The sequence below is a fragment of the Heptranchias perlo genome, chromosome 14 (genome assembly GCF_035084215.1).
Source record: "Heptranchias perlo isolate sHepPer1 chromosome 14, sHepPer1.hap1, whole genome shotgun sequence".
Lineage (NCBI taxonomy): Eukaryota > Metazoa > Chordata > Chondrichthyes > Hexanchiformes > Hexanchidae > Heptranchias > Heptranchias perlo.
In genome coordinates, this window is record NC_090338.1 from 22551672 (window position 1) to 22575857 (window position 24186).

Genomic DNA, 24186 nt, shown 5'->3' on the forward strand with positions numbered 1-24186 from the left:
CACAGAAGAAAATAGAGAAAGGAAGAGGAGAGAAACTAGATACGGTAGCAGAAAAAGACAGCAATGCAGAGAAGCAGGAAAGAACCATAACCTAGGAGACACAGAAAGGAAGAAAGAAAGAACTTGCATTTATATAGTGTCTTTCATGTCCTCAGGATGTTGCAAAATGTTTCACAGCTGACTAATTATTTTTGAGATTTTGTAACTATTATGTAAGAAAGCATGATCCCAAAAACAACAATGAGATAAATGATTAATTAATCTGTTCTGATGGTATTTATTGAGAGCTAAATGTTGGCCAGGACACCAGGAAGAGCTTCCTACTCCTTTTCTAATTGTGCCATAGGATCCACCTGGACAGATAGCATCTCATCTGAAAGACAGCACTTTGAACAATACAGCACTCCCTCAGTAGTTCACTGAAGTACCACCCTGGGTTATGTGCTCAAGTCTGGTGTAGGATTTGTACCTATGACCTTCTGACTCAGAGGCAAAAGTGCGAGCACTGACCCAAGCTGATGGCAAAAGACAACAAAGAGATGAAAACATAATGGGACATGAAGTGAGAGAGATAAGCAGAATGGCATGCAGATAGAGCACCGAAAGAAAAGCAGAGGAATGCAACGAACAGAAAAGAAGATGCACACAATCATTTATTCCCCATATGTAGTTTAGTCAAAAATTACAGACGTAGACTTCTGTTCTATTGCACCATAATGCTACCCACAGCCATCCAGTAATGTATACTTTTGGGGGGAAGCCTTATTCACCTAGAATTTCCCGCTCCGTCTCCCGTTGCCACACGCATCATATGACCACAAGGACAGCGATGTTGAGGTTTCCACCAATGTTCAGTTTTGCTGTGAACAATCTGTTGGGTGCACAGAAGCATCTTGGTGATCACACTTACACATTGACCATAAGAGATAGGAGCAGGAATAGGCCATTCGGCACCTCGAGCCTGCTCCGCCATTTAATGAGATCATGGCCGATCTAATTTTTACCTCAACTCCACTTTCCCGCCCTTTCCCCATATCCTATGACTCCCTTGCTGATCAAAAATTTGTCCAACTCAGCCTTGAATGTATTCAATGACTCAGCCTCCATAGCTTTTTGGGGTAAAGAATTCCAAAGATTCACGACCCTCTGGGACAAGAAATTCCTCCTCCTTTCCATCTTAAACGGGCGACTCCTTATTTTGAGACTATGCCCCCCTAGTTTTAGATTCCCCCACAAAGGGTAACATCCTCTCAGCATCTACCCTATCGAGTCCCCTCAGAATCTTGTATGTTTCAATAAGATCTCCTCTCATTCTTCAAAACTCCAATGAGTATAGACTCCACCTGTTCAATGTTTCCTCATAAGACAACCCTTCCATACCCGGAATCAACCCAGTGAACCTTCTCTGAACTGCCTCCAATGCAAGTATGTCCTCCCTTAAATAAGGGCACCAGACCTGTACACAGTACTCCAGATGTGGTCTCACTAGCACCCAGTACAGTTGTAGCATGACTTCCCTGCTTTTATACTCCATCCCCCTAGAAATAAAGGCCTTCCGGATTACCTGCTGCACCTGTATGTTGACTTTTTGTGTTTTATGTACGAGGACACCCAGATCCCCCTATACTGCAGCATTTTGTAGTATTTCTCCTTTCAAATAAAATTTTGCTTTTTTATTTTTCCTCCCAAAGTGGATGACTTCACATTTTCCCACATTATATTCCATTGGTGCTGCATTAGTATTGTACTACTGCCTATTCAATGTTTGTATTCACTGTAATTTATACTATGAACCCAATGTTACATAGATAGTTAATTTATGGAGTTTTTTTTTATTTGTTCATGGGATGTGGGCGTCGCTGGCAAGGCCAGCATTTATTGCCCCATCCCGAATTGGGCTCATGAGTGGCAAGTAACATTCGGCCAACAAGTGCCTGGCAATGACCATCTCCAACAAGAGAGAGTCTAACCACCTCCCCTTGACAGTCAACCACATTACCATCGCCGAATCCCCCACCATCAACATCCTGGGGGTTACCATTGACCAGAAACTTAACTGGACCAGCCTTATAAATACTGTGGCTACAAGAGCAGGTCAGAGGCTGGGTATTCTGCAGCAAGTGACTCACTTCCTGACTCCCCACCATTGACCTTGGGAAGGTGGTGGTGAGCCGCCTTCTTGTGGTGAAGGTTCTCCCACAGTGCTGTTAGAAGGGAGTTCCAGGATTTTAACCCAGCGACGATGAAGGAACGGCGATGTATTTCCAAGTCGGGGTGGTGTGTGAATTGGAGGGGAGGTGTTCCCATGTTCCTGCTGCACTTCTCCTTCGAGGTGGTGGAGGTGGCGGGTTTGGGAGGTGATGTCGAAGAAGCCTTGGCGAGTTGCTGCAGTGCATCCTGTGGATGGTGCACACTGCAGCCACTGAGCGTCGGTGGTGAAGGGAGTGAATGTTTAGGGTGGTGGATGGGGTGCCAATCAAACGGGCAATTGTGTCCTGGATGGTGTCGAGCTTCTTGAGTGTTGTTGGAGCTGCACTCATCCAGGCAAGTGGAGAGTATTCCATCACACTCCTGACTTGGTGCCTTGTAAATGGTGGAAAGGCTTTGGGGAGTCAGGAAGTGAGTCACTCGCTGCAGAATACCCAGCCTCTGACCTGCTCTTGTAGCCACAGTATTTATAAGGCTGGTCCAGTTAAGTTTCTGGTCAATGGTGACCCCCAGGATGTTGATGGTGGGGGATTCGGCGACGGTAATGTGGTTGAATGTCAAGGGGAGGTGGTTAGACTCTCTCTTGTTGGAGATGGTCATTGCCTGGCACTTGTCTGGCCGAATGTTACTTGCCACTCATGAGCCCAAGCCTGAATGTTGTCCAGATCTTGCTGCATGCAGGCTCGGACTGCTTCATTATTTGAGGGGTTGGGAATGGAACTGAACTCATCCCCATTTCTGACCTTATGATGGAGGGAAGGTCATTGATGAAGCAGCTGAAGATGGTTGGGCCTAGGACACTGCCCTGTGGAACTCATGCAGCAATGTCCTGGGGCTGAGATGATTGGCCTCCAACAATCACGACCATCTTCCTTTGTGCTAGATATGACTCCAGCCACTGGAGAGTTTTCCCCTGATTCCCATTGACTTCAATTTTACTAGGGCTCCTTGGTGCCACACTCGGTCAAATGCTGCCTTGATGTCAAGGGAGTCACTCTCACCTCACCTCTGGAATTCAGCTCTTTTGTCCATGTTTGGACCAAGGCTGTAATGAGGTCTGGAGCCGAGTGGTCCTGGCGGAACTCAAACTGAGCATCAGTAAGCAGGTTATTGGTGAGTAAGTGCTGCTTGATAGCACTCGACGACACCTTCCATCACTTTGCTGATGATTGAGAGTAGACTGATGGGGTGGTAATTGGCCGGATTGGATTTGTCCTGCTTTTTGTGGACAGGACATACCTGGGCAATTTTCCACATTGTCGGGGAGATGCCAGTGTTGTAGCTGTACTAGAACAGCTTGGCTAGAGGCGCAGCTAGTTCTGGAGCACAAGTCTTCAGCACTAGAGCCGGGATGTTGTCGGGGCCCATAGCCTTTGCTGTATCCAGTGCACTCAGCCGTTTCTTGATATCACGTGGAGTGAATCGAATTGGCTGAAGACTGGCTTCTGTGATGGTGGGGATATCGGGAGGAGGCTGAGATGGATCATCCACTTGGCACTTCTGGCTGAAGATGGTTGCAAACACTTCAGCCTTGTCTTTTGCACTCACGTGCTGGACTCCGCCATCATTGAGGATAGGGATGTTTACAGAGCCTCCTCCTCCCGTTAGTTGTTTAATTGTCCACCACCATTCACGACTGGATGTGGCAGGACTGCAGAGCTTTGATCTGATCCGTTGCTTGTGGAATCGCTAGCTCTGTCTATAGCATGCTGCTTCTGCTGTTTAGCATGCATGTATTCCTGAGTTGTAGCTTCACCAGGTTGGCATCTCATTTTTAGGTACGCCTGGTGCTGCTCCTGGCATGCTTTTCCACACTCCTCATTGAACCAGGGTTGATCCCCTGGCTTGTTGGTAATGGTAGAGTGAGGAATATGCCGGGCCATGAGGTTACAGATTGTGCTGGAATACAATTCTGCTGCTGCTGATGGCCCACAGATCTGTTCTGAATCTATCCCATTTACCACGGTGGTCGTGCCACACAACACGTTGGATGCTATCCTCAGTGCGAAGACAGGACTTCGTCTCTACGAGGACTGTGCAGTGGTCACTCCTACCAATACTGTCATGGACAGATGCATTTGCAACAGGTAGATTGGTGAGGACGAGGTCAAGTAAGTTTTTCTCTCGTGCTGTTCGCTCACCACCTGCCGCAAGCTCAGTCTGGCAGCAATGTCCTTCAGGACTCGGCCAGCTCGGTCAGTAGTGGTGCTACCGAGCCACTTTTGGTGATGGACATTGAAGTCCCCCACCCAGAGTACATTCTGTGCCCTTGCTACCCTCAGTGCTTCCTCCAAGTGGTGCTCAACATGGAGGAGGACTGATTCATCAGCTGAGGGAGGGCAGTAGGTGGTAATCAGCAGGAGGTTTCCTTGCCCATGTTTGACCTGATGCCATGAGATTTCATGGGGTCCAGAATCCCAGGGCCACTCCCTTCTGACTGTATATCACTGTACCGCCACCTCTGGTGGGTCTGTCCTGCCGGTGGGACAGGACATATCTGGGGATGGTGATGGAAGAGTCTGGAACGTTGGCTGAAAGGTATGATTCTGTGAGTATGGCTATATCAGGCTGTTGCTTGACTAGTCTGTGGGACAGCTCTCCAAATTTTGGCACAAGTCCCCAGATGTTAGTGAGGAGGACTTTGCAGGGTTGACTGGGCTTGGTTTGCCTTTGTCGTGTCCGGTGCCTCGCAGTCCGATGCCAGGTGGTCCGTCCGGTTGGAGGTTGGAGCTGCTTTGTTCATTGATAGACTTGACCTCCAGTCCCCTCATTTAGAACAGGCCCCTCAGCTTGGTAGTAATACTGTATTATGTTACATAAAAGTACTTTTTCAAATATGTTTTCTTTGCAGGTGGTGGTAGATTTCTCCTCTCCCAATATCGCCAAAGAAATGCACGTGGGCCATCTGCGATCAACCATTATTGGAGACAGCATGTGCCGCTTGTTTGAGTTTGTGGGTTATGACGTTTTAAGGTCAGTGGAAAGTGACTAATTCTGCACATGAATCCATTTTATTCACGGAAAGATAGTAACCAGATTTCAAGAATTTATCCTCCAGCTAGTTGTAAAAGTATGAGATTATTTCCCTCAATATCCTCTTTTTAAAAAAAAAATCTCTGCATTTTCATATCTTTTTACGCCATGCACCATTTGCCAGTTGAGAAGGTGGGCCATATATTACTGTTGCTTTCCTGTGCGGTAAGCACATAGCATTCGCTGTATTCTTTTCCTTGTCAGCATGATCACTGTGCTAATGGTAACAAACATACCTTCTGCGGTATTTTGCAGCCGTGCCAACATACTATACCACCTTTTACCTCCTCCTATTTGATATCTTTAGCTATAATGCAAATATTCACTGTATGGGGGTATTAGCGAGACAGCCCAATGCCCAGCTCAACGGCCTCAACCGGGATCTTGGGTTCATGTCACGCTACACGTTACCCCACCAGCGAACAAATGTTATCTGTTTTTAATATAACGGGTCATTTGCTGTCTTTCTCTTCCTTCCGGATGTTTCTATGTTTCTGCCTCTCTCTCTCTCTTTTTTTTTTTTGGTTGTTTGTATATTCGGTGGCCTTGTAGGTAACACCTCTCTGTCTGCACACTGTGATTGCCTTGGCAACGGGCAGTTGGAAAGACTATCTGTAATCACCAGGTATTGTTCTGTGATTTATAAATGCGAAGGGTTCGAGGATTTCATTTCCACATTCACCTGAGGAAGGAGGAAGCCTCCGAAAGCTTGTGAATTTCAAATAAAATTGTTGGACTATAACCTGGTGTTGTAAGATTCCTTACATTTGACAGCTCAAAGCTAGAGTAATAGTTCTTGACGATTCTAGTAGCCTTCATTTAGGAACATAGGAACAGAACCCCTCGTGCCTGCTCTGCCATTTGATAAGATCATGGCTGATCTGTGATCCAACTCCATATACCCGCCTTTGGCCAATATCCATTAATACCTTTGGTTGCCAGAAAGCTATCTGTCTCAGATTTAAATTTAGCAATTGAGCTCGTATCAATTGCCGTTTGTGGAATAGAGTTCCAAACTTCTACCACCCTTTGTGTGTAGAAATGTTTTTTAATCTTGCTCCTGAAAGGCCTGGCTCTAATTTTTAGACTGTGCCCCCTATTCCTAGAATCCCCAACCAGCGGAAATAGTTTCTCTCTGTCCACCCTATCCGTTCCCCTTAATATCTTATAATATCTTATTTGAAATGATTTTTAATAGCAAATGATCATATTTAGTTGTGATTGCTACAGTAGCTGATTATTACTAGTGGCGTGAGTTGCAATTACTTATTTTCTATGTTAACATCTGGTGTAAGCGGTAATTGCTTGGTTTCTATGTTAACATTTTACATTATATTGTGCTAAAACCAGAATGAAGGCAACTGTTGGTGCTTTGCGCAAATTAGAATAACTGCTCTTGTGCATCTCTCTGCCTGTTGGTCTAATTGAGCTTTACTGCAGCTTTGGATGTTGAAATGTACAATAATATGCTCGACCCAGATGCACAAATGAATTACCAGGTGCAACGTACACATTGGAGCCAGTTGGTTATGAAAAATAAACCAGAGTTACGTCAGATGTATAATTCACACGGGCTGTAAATGTTATTCGAACAAGTACAACATTACTAGTTTAGTTTTTATGAACAACCAGTCTCCAGTGTGTATTCTGTTCATACAATGTTTTACAGTATAGTCATTTCCACATACTTTATTATTTAAGCATGAATTCATATTTGCATATAAGTCCACCATTAGCAAAGAGCATTGCTCTAACACTAACTGACTTGGTTTCCTTATTTTATGGATTATTTCTTCTTTCCCAATTTAATGTTTGAAAGATAAGCAGTTACTGTTTATCTCAGAGGCTGCACTTTATCGCTTGAGTTCAAAGCAGCAATATCCATTCTATAAACAAATGGAAAACTGCATTTTAACTCACCCAAAATGCAGATTAATGGGTGTAAATTTAATGCATTATTTGAGCTTTGCTGTTTTATTATTAATTTATATTGTTTTTACTGAATATACTGCAAAATATGTTTACCAAAAAGATGGAAGTGAGAAGCAAAGGTTTTCAACTGCAGTTTTATATAGAAAGAAAACCATGCGTGATTGGAATGTTCCTATTCTACAAGCTGCACCATAGTATACATCTTGCAATATCTATAAATAATCACGAAGGTGTGACTTGTATACTGCACTTCACTGTAGCTGAGGTTATAAAATGAACATTATGGAAGTATTCTTTCAGGCCTGTGTAATTCTTCCTAGTTGCAACCCTTTTCAATTGCAGTTTTGTTGAAGTATCTTTGTTGATTTCAGGTTAAATCATGTTGGTGACTGGGGGACACAGTTTGGTATGTTGATTGCTCACTTGCAGGACAGGTTCCCAGATTACCTGATCGTTTCCCCTCCGATTGGAGATCTTCAAGCCTTCTATAAAGTAAGTTTTCTCTTGTGTTGCACATGTTGCTTAGGCATTGATTGTCCAATGTGAACATGAGCTTGACAAAGCAACTCTAATGATGATATAGTAATGTTACACTGGTTCATCTCCCAAGCCATTGCTCAGGGACAAAAGTAAAAATACAATTAATACTAATTTTTTTTTCACTGTCTCCCTCTCTCTCCCTCTGTCTTGCTCTCTCTCGCGCCCTCGCCCCCCCCCCCCCGTCTCGCGCCCTCGCCCCCCCGCCGTCTCGCGCCCTCGCCCCCCCGCCGTCTCGCGCCCTCGCCCCCCCCCCGTCTCGCACCCTCGCCCCCGCCGCCTCGCGCCCTCGCCCCCCCCCCCGTCTCGCACCCTCGCCCCCGCCGCCTCGCGCCCTCGCCCCCCCCCCCCCCCCATCTCGCGCCCTCCGCCACCCCGGTTGCTCTCCCCCCGCACCACCACCACCACCCCCCCCCCCAGGCACTCTTACTATCTTCCTCATTTCCCTTGCTTTCCTTTCTTTCTGCATGGCTCCCGCACATTTTCTGTCTTTATTTCTCAGACTCTCTTAGGTGCAATAGACTGACCACCTGCTATCTCCCCTTGAAGGGCTACTGCCATGACATGCTGTTTTGTGTCAAAATGTTTAAACTGCTTCAAATGTTTGTAAACTGTAGCTTTCTCTTGCCAAACTCCCCTTCAGCATTTTTTAAAAATTCATTCTTGGGACGTGGGCATCCCTGCATCGGCCAGCATTTATTGCCCATCCCTAGTTACCTTTGAGAAGTTGGTGATGAGCCGCTTTCTTGAATCGCTGCTGTCCCCCAGGGTGAAGGTGCTCCCACTATGCCATTAGGTAGGGAGTTCCAGGATTTTGACCCAGTAACGATGAAGGAACAACAATATATGTCCAAGTGTGGATGCTGTGTACGTTGGAGGGGAAGCTGGAGGTGATGGTGTTTCCATGCACTTGCTGCCCTTGTCCTTCTAGGTGGTGGACGTTGTGGGTTTGGGAGGTGCGGTACCAAGGATACCATATAGCTGATGCAATAGGTTGCTGTGATAGCCCACCCTCTCAGCTCATTTCTATATCCAAGATACCACAAGCCTGATGTGATATGTCATAATGAAAAAGGGTCATTGAATAGTGTGAGAGGAACACCTGGAAGACTATATCCTAATACAGCGTTCGGTGATCTAGAACCTGATTGGAAATTTGGGTTGTTTCTAGACTGGGAACTTCTCATAAATTATATTCTGGAGGATTAATTCCTTTTACGCATAAATCTTTATCGAGGCAAAACATCCCTCAGGAAAAGGGGTGAAACCAGTTCTGACATTTAGCTTGATAATTGTTCAGTGAGATAAGAGATAAATAATCAGCTTATGCTGTAGCACTCAATTTATAGATAGATACTAGAACAAAGCCTTATGAGAAAACGGAAAATTACATGCTCCAGCCTTTTTTTCAAAGCCTCTTTATATCCCACCAAGAGGTTTGCAAGAGTTCCCTGGGGGGTGAAGAGAAGGGTGACCGTCTTGATTCTTCCCTCCCACCTCCTCCCATAAGAGACATAGCCGAGATCTTGCCATGTATGATCCAAGCTCTTTATGCAAAATTCAGTCAAGCTTGTTCTTCTGGGTTGTTGTGCTGAATAGGACCCTGATAAAAGAAAAATACTGTAACTTTATGACTAAAATCCTCACTTGCTGAATGTTGACAACGTCTATTGCACCCCTAAGTAAATGTAGTTTACCTAGATCTTCCATAGTAGTCAGGACATAGTGAATATAAAGTAAATTTTACTGTATCACGGTAAAGTCATTCTTTTTGCTCCATCATTCAATGTTTAGTTGTTGTAAAAGAGATAAGCTTTACATTTTAAATGGAGAATAACGAGTATGATGGAGTGATTATAATAAGATAAATCCACCAAAGGGTTCATGAGCTGCTTATCATCTAAACTACAAGATGACATTGCCATTGTAGTCACTGCCATTCACTCATTACTTTTATATATAGCAGTCTATTTTATGCATAAATATTACACCTGTTCTGTTTCGGCTGAATGGAAGGTGTCTTTTTGTCTGATGGTTGTCAAGACAACACTGAAAGCTGGAATGCTCCATTGGGAAGTTGCACCGTGATGTCTTCACTGAAAGATTAAATTTGTCATGTGCTTACTGCAGATTACTGGAATTTAATCTTCAATGGTTTGTTAGGATACAATACTGCTTTATAGTAGTAGAATTATATTACATATAATGTACAGCACAGAAATAGGCCATTTGGCCCAACTGGTCCATGCCAGTGTTTATCCTGCATATGAGCCTCCTCCCACCCCTCTATCTAACCCTATCAGCATAACCTTCTATTCCTTTCTCCCTCATGTATTTACCTAGATTCCCCTTAAATGCATCAACTACTCATTGTGGTAGCAAGTTCCACATTCTAGCCACACTCTGGGTAAAGAAGTTTCTCCCGAATTCCCTATTGGATTTATTAGTGACTATCTTATATTTATGGCCCCGAGTTTTGGATTCCCACACAAGCGGAAACATTTTCCCTACGTCTACCCTATCGATATCAGGTCATCCCTCAGCCTTCTCCTTTCTAGTGAAAAGAGCTCCAGCCTGTTCAATCTTTCCTGATAGGTATATCCTCTCAGTTCTGATATCATCCTTGTAAATCTTGTTTGCACCTTCTCCAGTGCCTCGATATCCTTTTTATAATATGGAGACCAGAAGTCTTCACAGTACTCCAAGTGTGGCCTAACCGTGGTTCTGTACAAGTTTAACATAGAATCATAGAAAGGTTACAGCAGGGAAGGAGGCCATTCAGCCCATCGAATCCATGCCAGCTTTATGCAAGAGCAGTCCAGCTAGTCTCACTCCCCTGCCCTATAATTTTTTTCCTTTCAGGTATTTATTCAGTTCCCTTTTGAAGGCCATGATTGAATCTGCCTCAACCACCCCCTCAGGCAGTGCATTCCAGATCCTAACCACTCGCTGTGTAAAAAAAATTTTCCTCATGTCACCTTTGGTTCTTTTGCCTGTCACCTTAAATCTGTGTCGTCTAGTTCTTGGCCCTTTAGCCAATGGGAACAGATTCTCTCTATCTACTCTGTCTAGACACTTCATGATTTTGAATACCTCTACCAAATCTCCTCTCAACTCTAAGGAGTACAACCCCAGCTTCTCCAGTCTATCCATGTAACTGAAGTCCTTCATCTCTGGAACCATTCTAGTAAATCTCTTCTGCACCCCTCTAAAGCCTTCACATCTTTCCTAAAGTGCAGTGTTCAGAACTGGACACAATATTCCAGTTGTGACCAAACCAGTGTTTTATAAAGGTTCATCATTACTTTTTTGCTTTTGTACTCTATGCCTCTATTTATAAAGCCCAGGATCCCGTGTGCTTTTTTAACCGCTTTCCCAACCTGCCCTGCCAACTTCAATGATTTGTGTACATATACTCCCAGGTTTCTCTATTCCTGTACCCCTTTTAGAATTGTGCCCTTTAGTTTATATTGCCTCTCCTCATTCTTCCTACAAAATGTATCATCTTGCATTTTTCTGCATTAAATTTCATCTGCCACGTGTCTGCCCATGCCACCAGCCTGTCTATATCCCCTTGAAGTCTATCATTATTCTCCTCACTGTTCACTACACTTACAAGTTCTGCGTCATCTGCAAATTTTGAAATTGTGCCCTGCATACCCGAGTCCAAGTCATTAATATATATCAAGAAAAGCAGTGGTCCTAGTACCGACCCCTGGGGAACACCACTGTAACCTCCCTCCAGTCTGAAAAACAACCGTTCACCACTACTCTCTGTTTCCTGTTACTTAGCCAATTCTGTATCCATGCTGCGACTGCCCTTTTTATTCCATGGGCTTCAATCTTGATGACAAGCCTATTATGTGGCACTTTATCAAACCTCTGCTTTTCAATTCTGTCCCTCTAGAAATGAATCCCAGTGCTTCATTCAGTAAGCACTGAGTTTGAAGCTTTATTTCAGCCAGGAGTTGAGAGCATTCATGTTTCTTTTTATGTTTTGAAATTCTTAGCAATTGTCATATATTTACAGGAATCCAAAAGGAGATTTGATGAGGAGGAAGCCTTTAAGAAGCGGGCATACCAATGTGTGGTACTGCTGCAGAGCCACAATCCAGACATTATTAAGGCCTGGAATATGATCTGTGATGTTTCTCGGAAGGGTAAGCCAGAAATAAAGTTAGGGGAACCCAAAGAAGGAAAGGATTTAGTTGGGATTTGTCAAAAAAGGCAAACCCAGTCCTTTATGGAACACTAGAAGGGACTTATTAGTTTGTCAAATGAAACTTTCAAGACTGTGGTCGATAGACTTTTGCTCAGTAAGGGTATCAAGGGATATGGATCAACAGCGGGTAAATGTGGTTGAGGTACAGATCCGCCATGATCTAATTGAATGGCGGAACAGGCTCAAGGGGCTGAATGGCCTGTTCCTATGTTCCTACAATAGTTTTGTCACAAACAATATCCACCTCCGAGTGTTTTTTTCCTGTTAGAATGTAAGAAATAGGAGCAGGATTAGACCATACGGCCCCTCAAGCCTGCTCCGCCGTTCATTAAGATCATGGCTGATCTTCTACCTCAACTCCACTTTCCCACCTTATCCCCATACCTCTTGATTCCCTTAGTGTCCAAAAATCTATTGATCTCAGTGTTGAATATACTCAACGACAGAGCATCCGTAGCCTTCTGGGGTAGAGAATTCCAAAGATTCACTCTGAAGACTTTTTTCCTCATCTCGGTCCTAAACGGCCAACCCCTTATCTTGAGACTATGATCCCTAGTTCTAGACTCGTCAGCCGGGGAAATAGCCTCTCAGCATCTACCCTGTCAGACCCTCTAAGAATTTTATACTCCAACCCCCTTGCAATAAAGGCTAACATACCACATGCCTTCCTAATTGCTTGCTGTACCTGCATGTTAACTTTCTGTGATTTGTACACAAGAGCACCCAAATCTCTCTGACTACCAACATTTCTTAGTCTCTCACCTTTTAAAAAATATTCTGCTTTTCTATTCTTCGTACCAAAGTGGATAATTTGGCATTTCCCCACATTATACTCCATCTGCCATCTTCTCGCCCACTTACTTAACTTGTCTATATCCCTTTGCAGCCTTTTTGCATCCTCCTCACAGCTTACTTTCCCACCTAGCTTTGTATCGTTAGCTTGGATACATTACACTCGGTCCCCTCATCTAAGTCATTGATATATATTGTAAACAGCTGAGGCCCAAGCACTGATCCTTGTGGCACCCCACTAATTACATACAACCTGCCAACCCGAAAATGACCTGTTTATTAAGGAAAATCAATTTTTTAAGAAGTGTATGTTTTATGAAATTGCTGCAGTTTCTCACATGGTACATATAGAGCAATACATTGGGGTAGTTGATCTTTTGGAAACAGCCTGTTACTTGGAGAGTCGGTGTAATTTGGCGACAATTCTTTGTGTCAAATAACAAGTCTTACAAATACGGTGGTGGGGCTTGTGGACGTTGGATGCTGTTCTTTGTGGAATACTAGGAAGGACTTATTAGTCTGTGGCTCCACTCTAACTTTCTTGGGGGAACATGCACCTTTTTAGTCTTTGTGGGAGGTTCCAGGGCCACGTGGGATTCCACCAATGGATTCCAGACTGCCTGGCATTTCCCAAATTCTAAACAGAGTCAGTACATCACCCTTTCCGATTGGTGTTAGTCTCACGGATGTTTCACCCACATGTTTGTTATGGTGAGGGTTGTACTCCACCCCAGTGGGGAAGTGCATCTAACAGTGACAGTTACACTAGCCTGTCCGTTGCAGGGGCTATTTGTTCCCTTGTGAGTTAGCCCTATGGTCACGGTTAGGTCTGCAGGGGTTGAGAGGTGGCCAATGAAGGTAGTTTGTGTAGGGTGATTGACTGGGAGACCCTGGTTTTCATGCCATGCCAAGAGTTATGTGAGCTGACCTAATTCCAGTCCATAATTCAGCAAAGTTGGTTTGCTCAGTTGTAGTGGCTGAGATTGGGAATGCTGAGCTCTCCCTAATGTTTGGGGTGCTGCAGGTATCCAAAATGTATTTGTGGTTTCTTTCTTGCCCACAGAATCATCTAAAACAGGTAGAGGAGGGGGCTATCTTCATTTGTATTGTGCTCACCATCCCAGGATTGATTCCCAGCTCACTGTGGGGGTGATCTGTACTGGTCAGTGAGTTGGGTGCATTAGTTATCCCTAGATATTTGAAGCCTCACCGTGCAATGGAGTAGGTCTCACAAACATGTTGGAAGGTGTCCTGCAGACGGGACATTCGCTCCACTTTGTAAAATTAGGTTTCTATCTCGAAAGGTGTCCAAACACCTTGTTGCTTAGGAAGATGCTGGGGATTGATGTGAGAATTTGGTTAATTAAAGTAGGACGCTATCGGTATATAGCAACATTTTGTGTTCTCCAGCCTCTACTCTATTGGAGCTTGCTGCCAAGAGCTCCATGGTCAGCGCGAAGAGGTTCAGCATAAGGGACATCTTTGCCTTGTCCCTCAGTGGAGGAGGAATGATGCAGAGCAGAGGCCATTGGTGCACACTGTAAATATGGGATTGGACTATAGGATTTTAATCCACTCTTGCACCGCATCACCGAAAACCATTCGTCAGAGTATAGCGATTACTTAATTTTTAGTGCTATTACCCTTTTGCTGCACATCTCTACTTGGGACCAGTGGTCATCCATTCTGGTCCCAAATGTTTTGAAGTCATTGTTCATATGGGCCTATAGGAGAAGCAAAGAGTGGGATCTTTGTTTTTTTGTATATTAGTATGATTTAGTCTATCTTGAAACTGTCTGGAATGGTGCTCATCTCTTTCAAGTGATGGAAGTGTTTCAGTAGGAGCATTGCCAGTTTAGGGAGACTTTCCCCAGACTAACAGCTTTGTATTGCCATTTGGCTGTGTCCACTAACTGCGTAGCTTCCTAAGTGTGTTGGGAGAGAGGGAGGTTGACAGGATGGTGGGACGTTTTCCTTTGGGGTGGTCTGGGACTCAGGTGTATAGTAATTCATGGGAGTCTGCAAATTTCTTGTTGATTTCAGTGGAATCAGAGATTACTTTGCTTTCCTCATTGACACAACTGTTCTGTTCTGCGCCTGTTGTCGCATGGTGTATGTCAGATATTTTCTCAGCTTGAGTGCTTTTCAGCAATAGCACCCATGTTCTCAATTTGTTTTTTTTGCTGTGTTCAATTTTTTTTTTAAATTATCTTTTTTAGAATTCCAGAAAATCTATGAGCACTTGGATATAAAGCTGATTGAAAGAGGAGAATCGTACTACCAAGACATGATGAATGACGTTGTAAAATTGTTTGAGGAAAAAGGTAAAAATTAGACTGGAATGGAGAATGCTGGAGCTCCTGTTTTAATTAAATAAAAAATTATTCTGAAATCTAACACACAAGTAATAGCTTGTTCACACAGCTTTCTGAGTCCATCACTGTTTGTTAAATTTGGGTTTTTACAGTCCAGATGTTACTTCTTGCTGGAGTTAACTGGGCTTTGCTGTTTTATTTTTCTAAATATATTTTTTAAATTAAATAACTAAAATTGTTCCCCAGCTGTGAACAGAAGTGAACAGGAAAAGCATTAATTAATTGATATTTGCCAATTTTCTTTAAAGTCCTCCTTGCCCCATGGGAAATTTTTCTTCAGGTGAAGAGAAATTAATTCACCTGGGAATGATTTACAGACTGAAATCTAATAGAAGGATTCAGACAGTTTACACATAGATTGGTGGATAACTGAGAGTAATTTCAAGGTAGTACAGTCTACTCCTATTAATTCAAAGTTGCTTAATTTGAATGTCTGGATAATTAAAATTTTTAATGGGCAAAAAACGACTGAATTATCAGGCATAGACTGTAGAGTTAGTGAGGGCTTCACCTTATGTCGTAAATCATAAGAGTGATGTTTGTCCAGTTTTCTTTCTTTCTTTATAATTGTACTCTGAATCCTGAGATGAGATTACAGCTTATGAACACTTCTCATATTTCCTATGAACTTCACAGGGGTGCTTTTGTTTACTTTGGGTCCTTTATTTTAGTGCTTTTTTGCTCACAGTTGCCTACAGGCAGTACACACTATAAAGGTGAAATGTGATGAAATCCAGCCTGAAAGAGAAGACTACGAACCATTCTGTGCCGGTTTATTAACTATTTTCTAATTGCCTGAGGAAATAATTACAACCAGTATAGTTTTGTTTTGTATTGTCATTGTACAGATGGATAAACCCGGGTTGCATCATTTATTCTGACAGGTCTGGTCCAGCTTGATGAGGGGCGAAAGATTGTTTTTCCACCAGGATGCCCAGTGCCCCTGACAATAGTAAAATCAGATGGAGGCTACACATATGACACATCAGACTTAGCAGCTATTCGACAAAGGATTTTTGACGAGAAGGCAGATATCATTATCTATGTTGTAGATAATGGGCAGGTGGGTTAGGTTCTGAGGCACACTGCTGCTGTTTTGTCCCTCATATGTTAAAAGTGTTTTTAAGCTGTTTTTGTCATTCAGTAACTCTATAAAAATGTATTGGGCATGGGAAATGGAAAAAAATTGTACCCAATGCTTGCTCAGTGCTTACACTGTGTATCAGAAGTGGAAAATATTTAAATTCTGTAATGTTGAAAAGCCTCACCTGTTGAGCACAGAAGCTATGATGAAGAATTACTGGTGGATCTAGCAATTGGAGTATTTAATAGCATTTGCATGGGAGTGCAAAATTCCCATTTAAATATTGTAAGCAACTGGCTCCTCCACCATCAAGTGACCGTTCTAATATTTACATTGTCACTGTCATTCTGGTCTGTGTGAATTCTGAGAACTGAGCATTCGGTGGTTGCTAGGAATCATCATTCCATCAATGTTCCAAATTGCTTGTATTCCCATCTTATTCTGATTCTGATTGTGTTTTTTCCTTCCACCCCAGAATGTCCACTTCCAGACCATCTTTGCTGCTGCTCAGATGATTGGCTGGTATGACCCCAAGGAGGTCAGAGTGGAGCATGCTGGGTTTGGTGTGGTGTTAGGTGAAGATAAGTAAGTGCTCTTAATTCCTCTTTTCATAATTTTCTGGCACCTATTGATCCTTCAAATAAGTATTGAATTATGATTCTCCTAAATATTTGAGTCATATTAACATTTTCAAAAGGGTTACAGAGGCTCTCTAATAATAGTGCAGTGGGTTAACACAAACTCCTTTCACCTCTGGACACTGGGTTTAAGTTCCTCTAAGATAGAGTGAAAGTCTGCTCTTTCTACTAGATGTATGGGTCCTATGTGAAATGAGTTTAGCCACTTTTAACCCAGGGCCCACAGTCTGCAAAACTGTGCACAATTCAGAACAAATTGGCTGTTGCGCTCAGAAAGCCAACAAAAACATCTAATGCGAATGGAAGTGGAGAAATCCATACTGGTACAATGGAGTATCATTGCTGGAGAAGTTGGAAGAGCTTTACTCTGCATCTGACCATGGAGAACTTCATTGTTGTTAGCAGTGAATGACAGAACTAGAAAAGCATTTAAATCCCCCATCATTGACATCCCTCATAACCATGGTTACAAAAATTCACTGTTCTACCCACCCAACAAAAAGGGAAAATTGGAGCTTTTGTGGTTTTATATCTGAACCCCTTAATTCTCACCATTGTCTTGGAGCTTTGAAGATTAGAATAATGATTAGGTCAACTTTATTTTAATCAAAAACAAAAGAAAATTTGAATTTTTTTTTTATCTCAACGTTTTATGTTAACATTTGTTCACAGAAAGAAGTTCAAAACCAGATCAGGTGAGACTGTGCGATTGATTGACCTTCTGGAAGAAGGTCTGAAAAGATCAATGGATAAACTGTTGGAGAAGGAGCGAGAGAAGGTAATGCCTTTTTGTTACACCGCAATCTTTGTTACTCATATTTATTAGTTTCTCCCAACCTTAAAATAAAGCATGCAGCAAGTTGGTGTGGGATTTGACGTATTTGTTCAATGTTCTTAAATAAAAAACAAGGAAGGTTAGCACAAATCCTTTGAATCTTGCGCTGCGAGAAAAATACACTTTAGATTACAACAACTTACGTTTATATAGGTCCTTTAATGTAGGAAACAGTCCCAAGGTGCTTCACAGGAGTGTAGTCAGACAAAATTGACACCGAGCCAGAGATAGATACTAGGATAGGTGACTAAAAGCTTGCTTAAAGAGGTAGGTTTGAAGGAGGATCTTAAAGGAGGAGAAAGAGGTGGAGAGGCAGAGGGGTTTAGGGAAGGAATTCCAGAGCTTAGGATCTGGATGGCTGAAGGCACGGCTGCCAGTGGTGGGGTAAAGGGAGTGGGGGATGCACGAGAGGCCAGAATTGGAGGAACGCAGAGTTCTCGGTGGGCTGTAGGGCTGGAGAAGGTTACAGAGATGGGGAAGAGCAAGGCCATGGATGTATTTTTTTTTGCAACAAAAACAGAAATTGCTGGAAATAATCAGGTCTGTCAACATCCGTGGAGAGAACAGACAAGTTAACGTTTCAAATGTAATCCTTAATCAGAACTGGAAAAAATGAAAGATGAATTGTATTTAAAAGGAATACAACAAATGGGAGCGGAAAAGAACATACTCAAATATGAGAAAGGAAGTGGATTGACCTGTGAAGTACATAAAAAGGAAAACAGGAGATGATTAAATGGCCGAAGTGATATTAACATGAGGAAGGAGCAAAATTAAATACATTTAATAGACAGAGAATGTGTGAATAGGTGAGGGGGTTGGGGGGGTGGTGGGGAGGTGAGGTGGTGAGGGGGAGGGAGAGTAGGGCAGACCTTAAATGGAAACAGGAGGGCCTGGCAAAGTGGAAGAGAATGCAGCAAGGGGGTGTAGGTTTGCTTTTTTTCTCAGGCTCCTGGATTCTGTTCCATTTTGCCAGTCCATCCATTCTTTGTAATGGTAACGGAACAGTGTTGAAGGTCATAGAATTGCAGTGTCTCGGGTACTTCATTTGTTTACGATTTGCAAGTAGTTATCCAATAGCATTAAATAGAAGTGTTGTTTAAACTGTTTTTATTTTTGCCTTCCTGTTATAGGTTTTGACACCTGACGAGCTTAAGGCAGCAAAAGAGGCTGTTGCATTTGGCTGTATTAAGTATGCTGACCTTTCTCACAATAGGACTAATGACTATGTCTTCTCCTTCGACAAGATGTTGGATGACCGGGGAAACACAGCAGCCTATTTGCTGTACGCCTTCACTAGAATCAGGTGAGACAGCTCTGGGGGAAAGTTACTCTTTATAGGAAACAGTAATGTTTGTGAGCATACTGGTCCAGTTTTTCACATTGTTCAATTGTTTAGTGTCAATGAGCAGCTCAGCGGAATGGCAGTTTTGTATTGTTACTGCATTGTGCCATAACAGCTCTGGTCTCCACATTATAGCGGCACTGGAGAAGGTTCAAAAAAGATTTACTAAGATGATACCAGAAATGAGAGGTTATACCTATCAGGAAAGATTGAATAGGCTGGGGCTTTTTTCTCTTTTAAGCAAAAAAGACTGAGGGGTGACTTGATAGAGGTCTTTAAGATTATAAAAGGGTTTGATAGGGTAGATGTATAATAATCTCTGTATACATTATTCACATTGCTCTGGCCGTTTCCTACAGTGAGCAGAGGTTAGTCTTTCCCTGAGATAGATATTCTAATGCTACAAAGCAGCCCATCTCGTGACCTCCTGAAAAGCCTGGAATGGAACCTGCAGTGTTCACCAGCACTTCTCAGTGTCAACAAATGTAATCATTGGATCCATTATCACAAAAAACTTACACCTGAATTGATGGCCTCCACTCTTCCAACCGTACTAACTAGAGAATTATGTTATCGAGCGACGTAGGGAATATTTTAGTATTTTAGAATCTGACTTATATGCTCAACATCTGCTGCCCCAATGGTAGTGGTTCCAGTAAATTGGTTCATGAGCGGTTCTCTTGGTTTTGTGCATGTCATTGCTTTTTTGCCTAAGGCTGTTAGTTCACTCCTGTTGAGCAAAGGTGTATTTAGCACATGGGCGATATTTCCTGAAAACCATCATAAAATCTATTAGTAGCTATAAATGTTGCTCAGTTTCAGTTGAGTTTCTTTTGCTATCCGAGTCTGTGCAATGAAACAAAAGGAAAAACTTTCTTTTAGGAGAGTAACATGTTCTCAGTAGGAAGTTAAATCTGTCCATAAGCAAATCTTTTCTCGTGGGATGTAATTTTAAGTGTAGTAGTCAGTAATTATACTTGGGTTTGGGGTACAAAGTTTAAAGGATGGGTTCAAGGAGGTGGTAGACTTTTTTTTAAGCTTTTCTGAGATCGGCCTCAGAGAGGGTGCAGAAGAGATTTCCTGGAATGGTACAATGGATGAAGGACTTCAGTTATGTGGAGAGATTGGAGAAAGTGGGATTGTTCTCCTTAGAACAGAGAAGGTTAAGGGGAAATTTGATAGAGGTGTTCAAAATCATCAACGGTTTTGATAGAGTAAATAAGGAGAAACTGTTTCCAGTGGCAGAATGGTCGGTAACCAGAGGACACAAATTTAAGGTGATCGGCAAAAGAGCCAGAGGCGACGAGGAAACATTTTTTTACACAGCGAGTTGCACTGATCTGGAATGCACTGACTGAAAGGGTGGTGGAAGCAGATTCAGTAGTAACTTTCGAAAGGGAATTTGATAAATACTTGAAGGGAAAAAAATTACAGGGCAATGAGGAAAAAGCAGGGGAATATGGGACTAATTGGATAGCTCTTTCAAAAAGCTGGCATGAACACGATGGGCCAAATGGCCTCCACCTGTGCTGTACCTACTATGATACGTAGAGAAGATGGTTCCACTTGCGGGGAGACCAGAACTAGGGGCCATAAATATAAGATAGCCACTAACAAATCCAATAGGGAATTCAGGAGAAACTTCTTCACTCAGAGAGTGGTTAGAATGTGGAAATCTCTACCACAAGGAGTAGTTGAAGCAACTAGCATAAATTCATTTAAGGGGAATCTAGATAAACACATGAGGAGAAAGGAAAAGAAGGATATGTTGATAAGGTTAGATGAAGAAGGGTGGTAGGAGGCTCACGTGGAGCATAAACACTGGCATGGATCTTGGGCCGAATGGCCTGTTTCTATGCTGTACATTCTTTGTAGTGGTAATATGTGCATCTATGTCCATGTTAACTAAATGTATGGAGTTCTTGGTAACTCCAAAATCAAAATGGTTTTTGGGAGGGGGCACCTGAGAAAAACCAAATCCTTCCCCAGAGGAAATAAAAATAATAAGTTGCCATGTCATACCTCTTTTGCAGGGTGGTATTAGCAAAGGCTGGTGTGTGGTGTAAGAGGACCTAAAAGTGAAGAAACAATTGCCATAAAATGGGGAGGGGGTACAAACCTTGTCTTGTTTGGCAATTTGAGAAGTGGAAAGATTTCTGCCTCGAGTTTACTATTTGCAAGCTAAATCTGAAAACATGTTAATTGATGGCTGTAATTTTATGGATGAAATCATTTTTTGTATTTCTTTTAAACAGGCAAATACAATTACATTTGAAGCTTCAGTACCTAGTTTGTGCCACTAGAGGGTCTCAGCAAGCTGTAGAAAAGCTTGTCATCACTAGTTTCTCCCATGAGCTGGTATTGTTCAAATACAATTTTCAAAGAAGTATTTTCATTCCCATCTGTTCACTCACATACTACAGAAACTCAGGCAATAAGCCACTAATGTTTTTGTGAAGGTTAAACTGTTATAGACAGAAACCTAAACTAACCTATTACAACAGCCCTGCAGTTGCAACAATACCAGATCCAAATTTTCCCCCCACTTTAATCTACAGTAGTACTGTCTCCCTTTTAGTTCTGCTTTCTTAGCTAATCTAACTCTTTTAAAATCTCTTTGTATTTTCTGTTTATAACTAGAAACAATGAGACCCCATCAGATATGACATTCATTTAAACATGTTCTCAGCACGTCATTGTACTGCTGCATTACTAGAGTTCTGCCACCAGAGACCCCCATAGAAGTCAGTTTCCAATACAGAAGGAGACTATTTCGCTCCTTGTGTAGGTGTTGGCTCTTTGCTAGAGCAGCCAAAAACTAATCCCATTGTCCCACACTCCTCTTAGTCCTGTACCTTTCCTTGTTTCAAATATTTATCCAGTTTTACTGTAACAGATGTAATGGTTTCTGTCTTACCTACTCCCTGTGTTAAAGCATTTCACACTCAACAATCTTCCTAACCCCTCACCTCACTATTTTGGTGACAATTTTTAATTGTTGACCCCTAATCACTAACTTGCCAGCCGGAGGAAATAGTTTTTCCCTATTTTGCGCTATCGAATCCCTTCATCATTTTGAAAGCCTCTATTAAATCTCATCTTAGCCTTCTCTGCGCCAATATAAATAGTCCCAGTATCATAACTCTATCTCAATAAGCGATGGAAATTGGCCTCTGCAGAATCATAGTGTTGATAACTCAAATTTACCTTGCAAGTTCAAACTCATAGGATGTAAATCAAGATATATGTACGCATCAGTGGTATTTCTGCCCTCCATGCTTTTGCTTGGTGGATCATATAGGTAAAATTAAAATAGAGATAACAGTGGTGATCTTTGGAGCAGAGGATAAACTTTGTTTATGGAAATTAAACTTGTTGCAGTATAGGGTAGAAAGGAGCAGACTGGTGTTTGACTCCCTACGAGAAATAGTATAGAAAGCCAAAAACTTGGAGAGGACTGGTTTGAATGTTGTCTTTTTAGTGTTGACATATTGGTTTGAATCCAGCCCAGACTTATGGAACTTTCCCTTTTCTCAGGTCCCACATGAAATGAGTTTGGAAATGTCACAATAGTGTAGTGGTGCATCCCAGAAAAAGAAAACAGATTTCTCCGTATGCAGTGGATTGATGAAGATGGCGGCAAACTGCAGTTGCGAACTCAATGTAAAATGTAACATTCCTTCGCAGGTCCATAACTCGACTTGCAAACATTGATGATGCAACTCTGCAAAAAGCAGCTGCAGAAACAGTCATCCTGCTGAATCATGAGAAGGAATGGAAGTTAGGTAAATGCATTCTGCGATTCCCAGAAATCCTTCACAAAATCCTGGATGACCTCTGCCTGCATACCCTGTGCGACTATCTCTTTGAACTGGCCACAACCTTTACAGAGTTCTATGACAGCTGTTACTGTGTAGAGAAGGACAGACAGACAGGTGAGTCAAACTGCATTCCTGTATATTACGTGGTTCTTGTTAGAATTCCCCTTTTGATTAAAAAAATGTATAGCCAGAGGACAACAGCAAAATGCCTTTCAAATTGTAATAGGAAACAAAGCCTTGTGTAACACCTTTCAAATGCTCAGGATGTCCCAGAGTGTTTCATAGCCAATTAGTCACTCTGCATGGAAATGTGGCAGCCAATTTATACACAAGGTTCCACAGCAAGGTCTGACAATGCAGCACTCCATTGTTACAGTACTGAAGTATTAGCCTAGATTATGTGCTCAAATCCTGGAGTGGGACTTGAACCCACAGCTTTCTGGCTCAGAAGTGAGAGCTACCAACTGACCAGCTGGATACCTTCCCTCAGTGGCATGGATTAGAATTGGAACTTGATGTGTGGAGAACTGAAGAGGCAAATGTGGATCTTTCAAGAATTTTGTACACCAGTACGCTAGACTATCTTAGTAGGGGTCTTTGGTTTAAGTGTTATCCTTGTTTTAAGGTGGCCTATTCCAATAAATAACAGCTGTTTCTAAATCATGTACAAATAAGGCTCAATTTTAACTTTATATTTTGAGCCTGGCGGCTATGTTTTAGACAGCTACTGTGCGAATCACAAAGGAAGACTGAGCGCCGTATCGGTCAGCCTAAAGGAAAGCCATTTCCTCTGTTACCTGGTTTTACAAGTCATTCGTTGCCCAAGTGGGAAATGTCCAGTTCCTTTTGCTCTACAATGAAAAGCAGCCTTTGTTGTAATCAAACAGAAGAACAAAGCTCCTAATTATAATTGTCCTTTCAGGATGTAATAAAATACATTGGTGTGCTAGACAAATAAGGGAAGAGATAGTGTACTTCAACTGGTTCAATAGTGCTTTTCTGAATTTGGGAGCTAAGTCACATTACTGGGATAGAGTGGAGGGAGTTTTACGCAGCAGCTGAGTGCTAACACTGAATGCCCAAAAGGTGATAAAAAGTTAATCATTGTCTCCTTTTTACTTCCAGGTGACGTTGTCAAGGTGAACATGTGGCGGATGCTGCTGTGTGATGCCACAGCTGCGGTCATGGCAAAGAGTTTTTCTATCCTGGGACTCAAACCTGTGCAGAGGATGTAATTTTGTGTTTGAATTCCAACTTGCCTTTTCATAGCAAGTAGTACAGCAGCAAACTTTTGTGTAAAATATTAAATAAAAACCTATAGTGAAGACCATGGGTTTGTTATGTATATTGGGGGCAGATATCAC

At 42.4% G+C, this 24186-nt stretch overlaps 1 protein-coding gene across 3 annotated transcripts in view; it reads left to right on the forward strand.

Annotated features, from left to right (window-relative positions):
- Positions 1-24147, forward strand: part of rars1 (arginyl-tRNA synthetase 1) — a 38546-nt gene extending 14399 nt beyond the window's left edge. For all 3 annotated transcript variants that reach the window (XM_067996104.1, XM_067996105.1, XM_067996106.1), the window contains 10 exons: positions 5060-5181; positions 7545-7665; positions 11741-11870; positions 14944-15048; positions 15984-16162; positions 16659-16768; positions 17494-17599; positions 18790-18962; positions 22689-22936; positions 23948-24147. In XM_067996104.1, the coding sequence (XP_067852205.1) occupies positions 5060-5181; positions 7545-7665; positions 11741-11870; positions 14944-15048; positions 15984-16162; positions 16659-16768; positions 17494-17599; positions 18790-18962; positions 22689-22936; positions 23948-24057 (1404 nt within the window). In that variant the 3' untranslated portion in view covers positions 24058-24147. The remainder of the gene's footprint in view (positions 1-5059; positions 5182-7544; positions 7666-11740; positions 11871-14943; positions 15049-15983; positions 16163-16658; positions 16769-17493; positions 17600-18789; positions 18963-22688; positions 22937-23947) is intronic.
- The last annotated feature ends 39 nt before the right edge of the window (positions 24148-24186 follow it).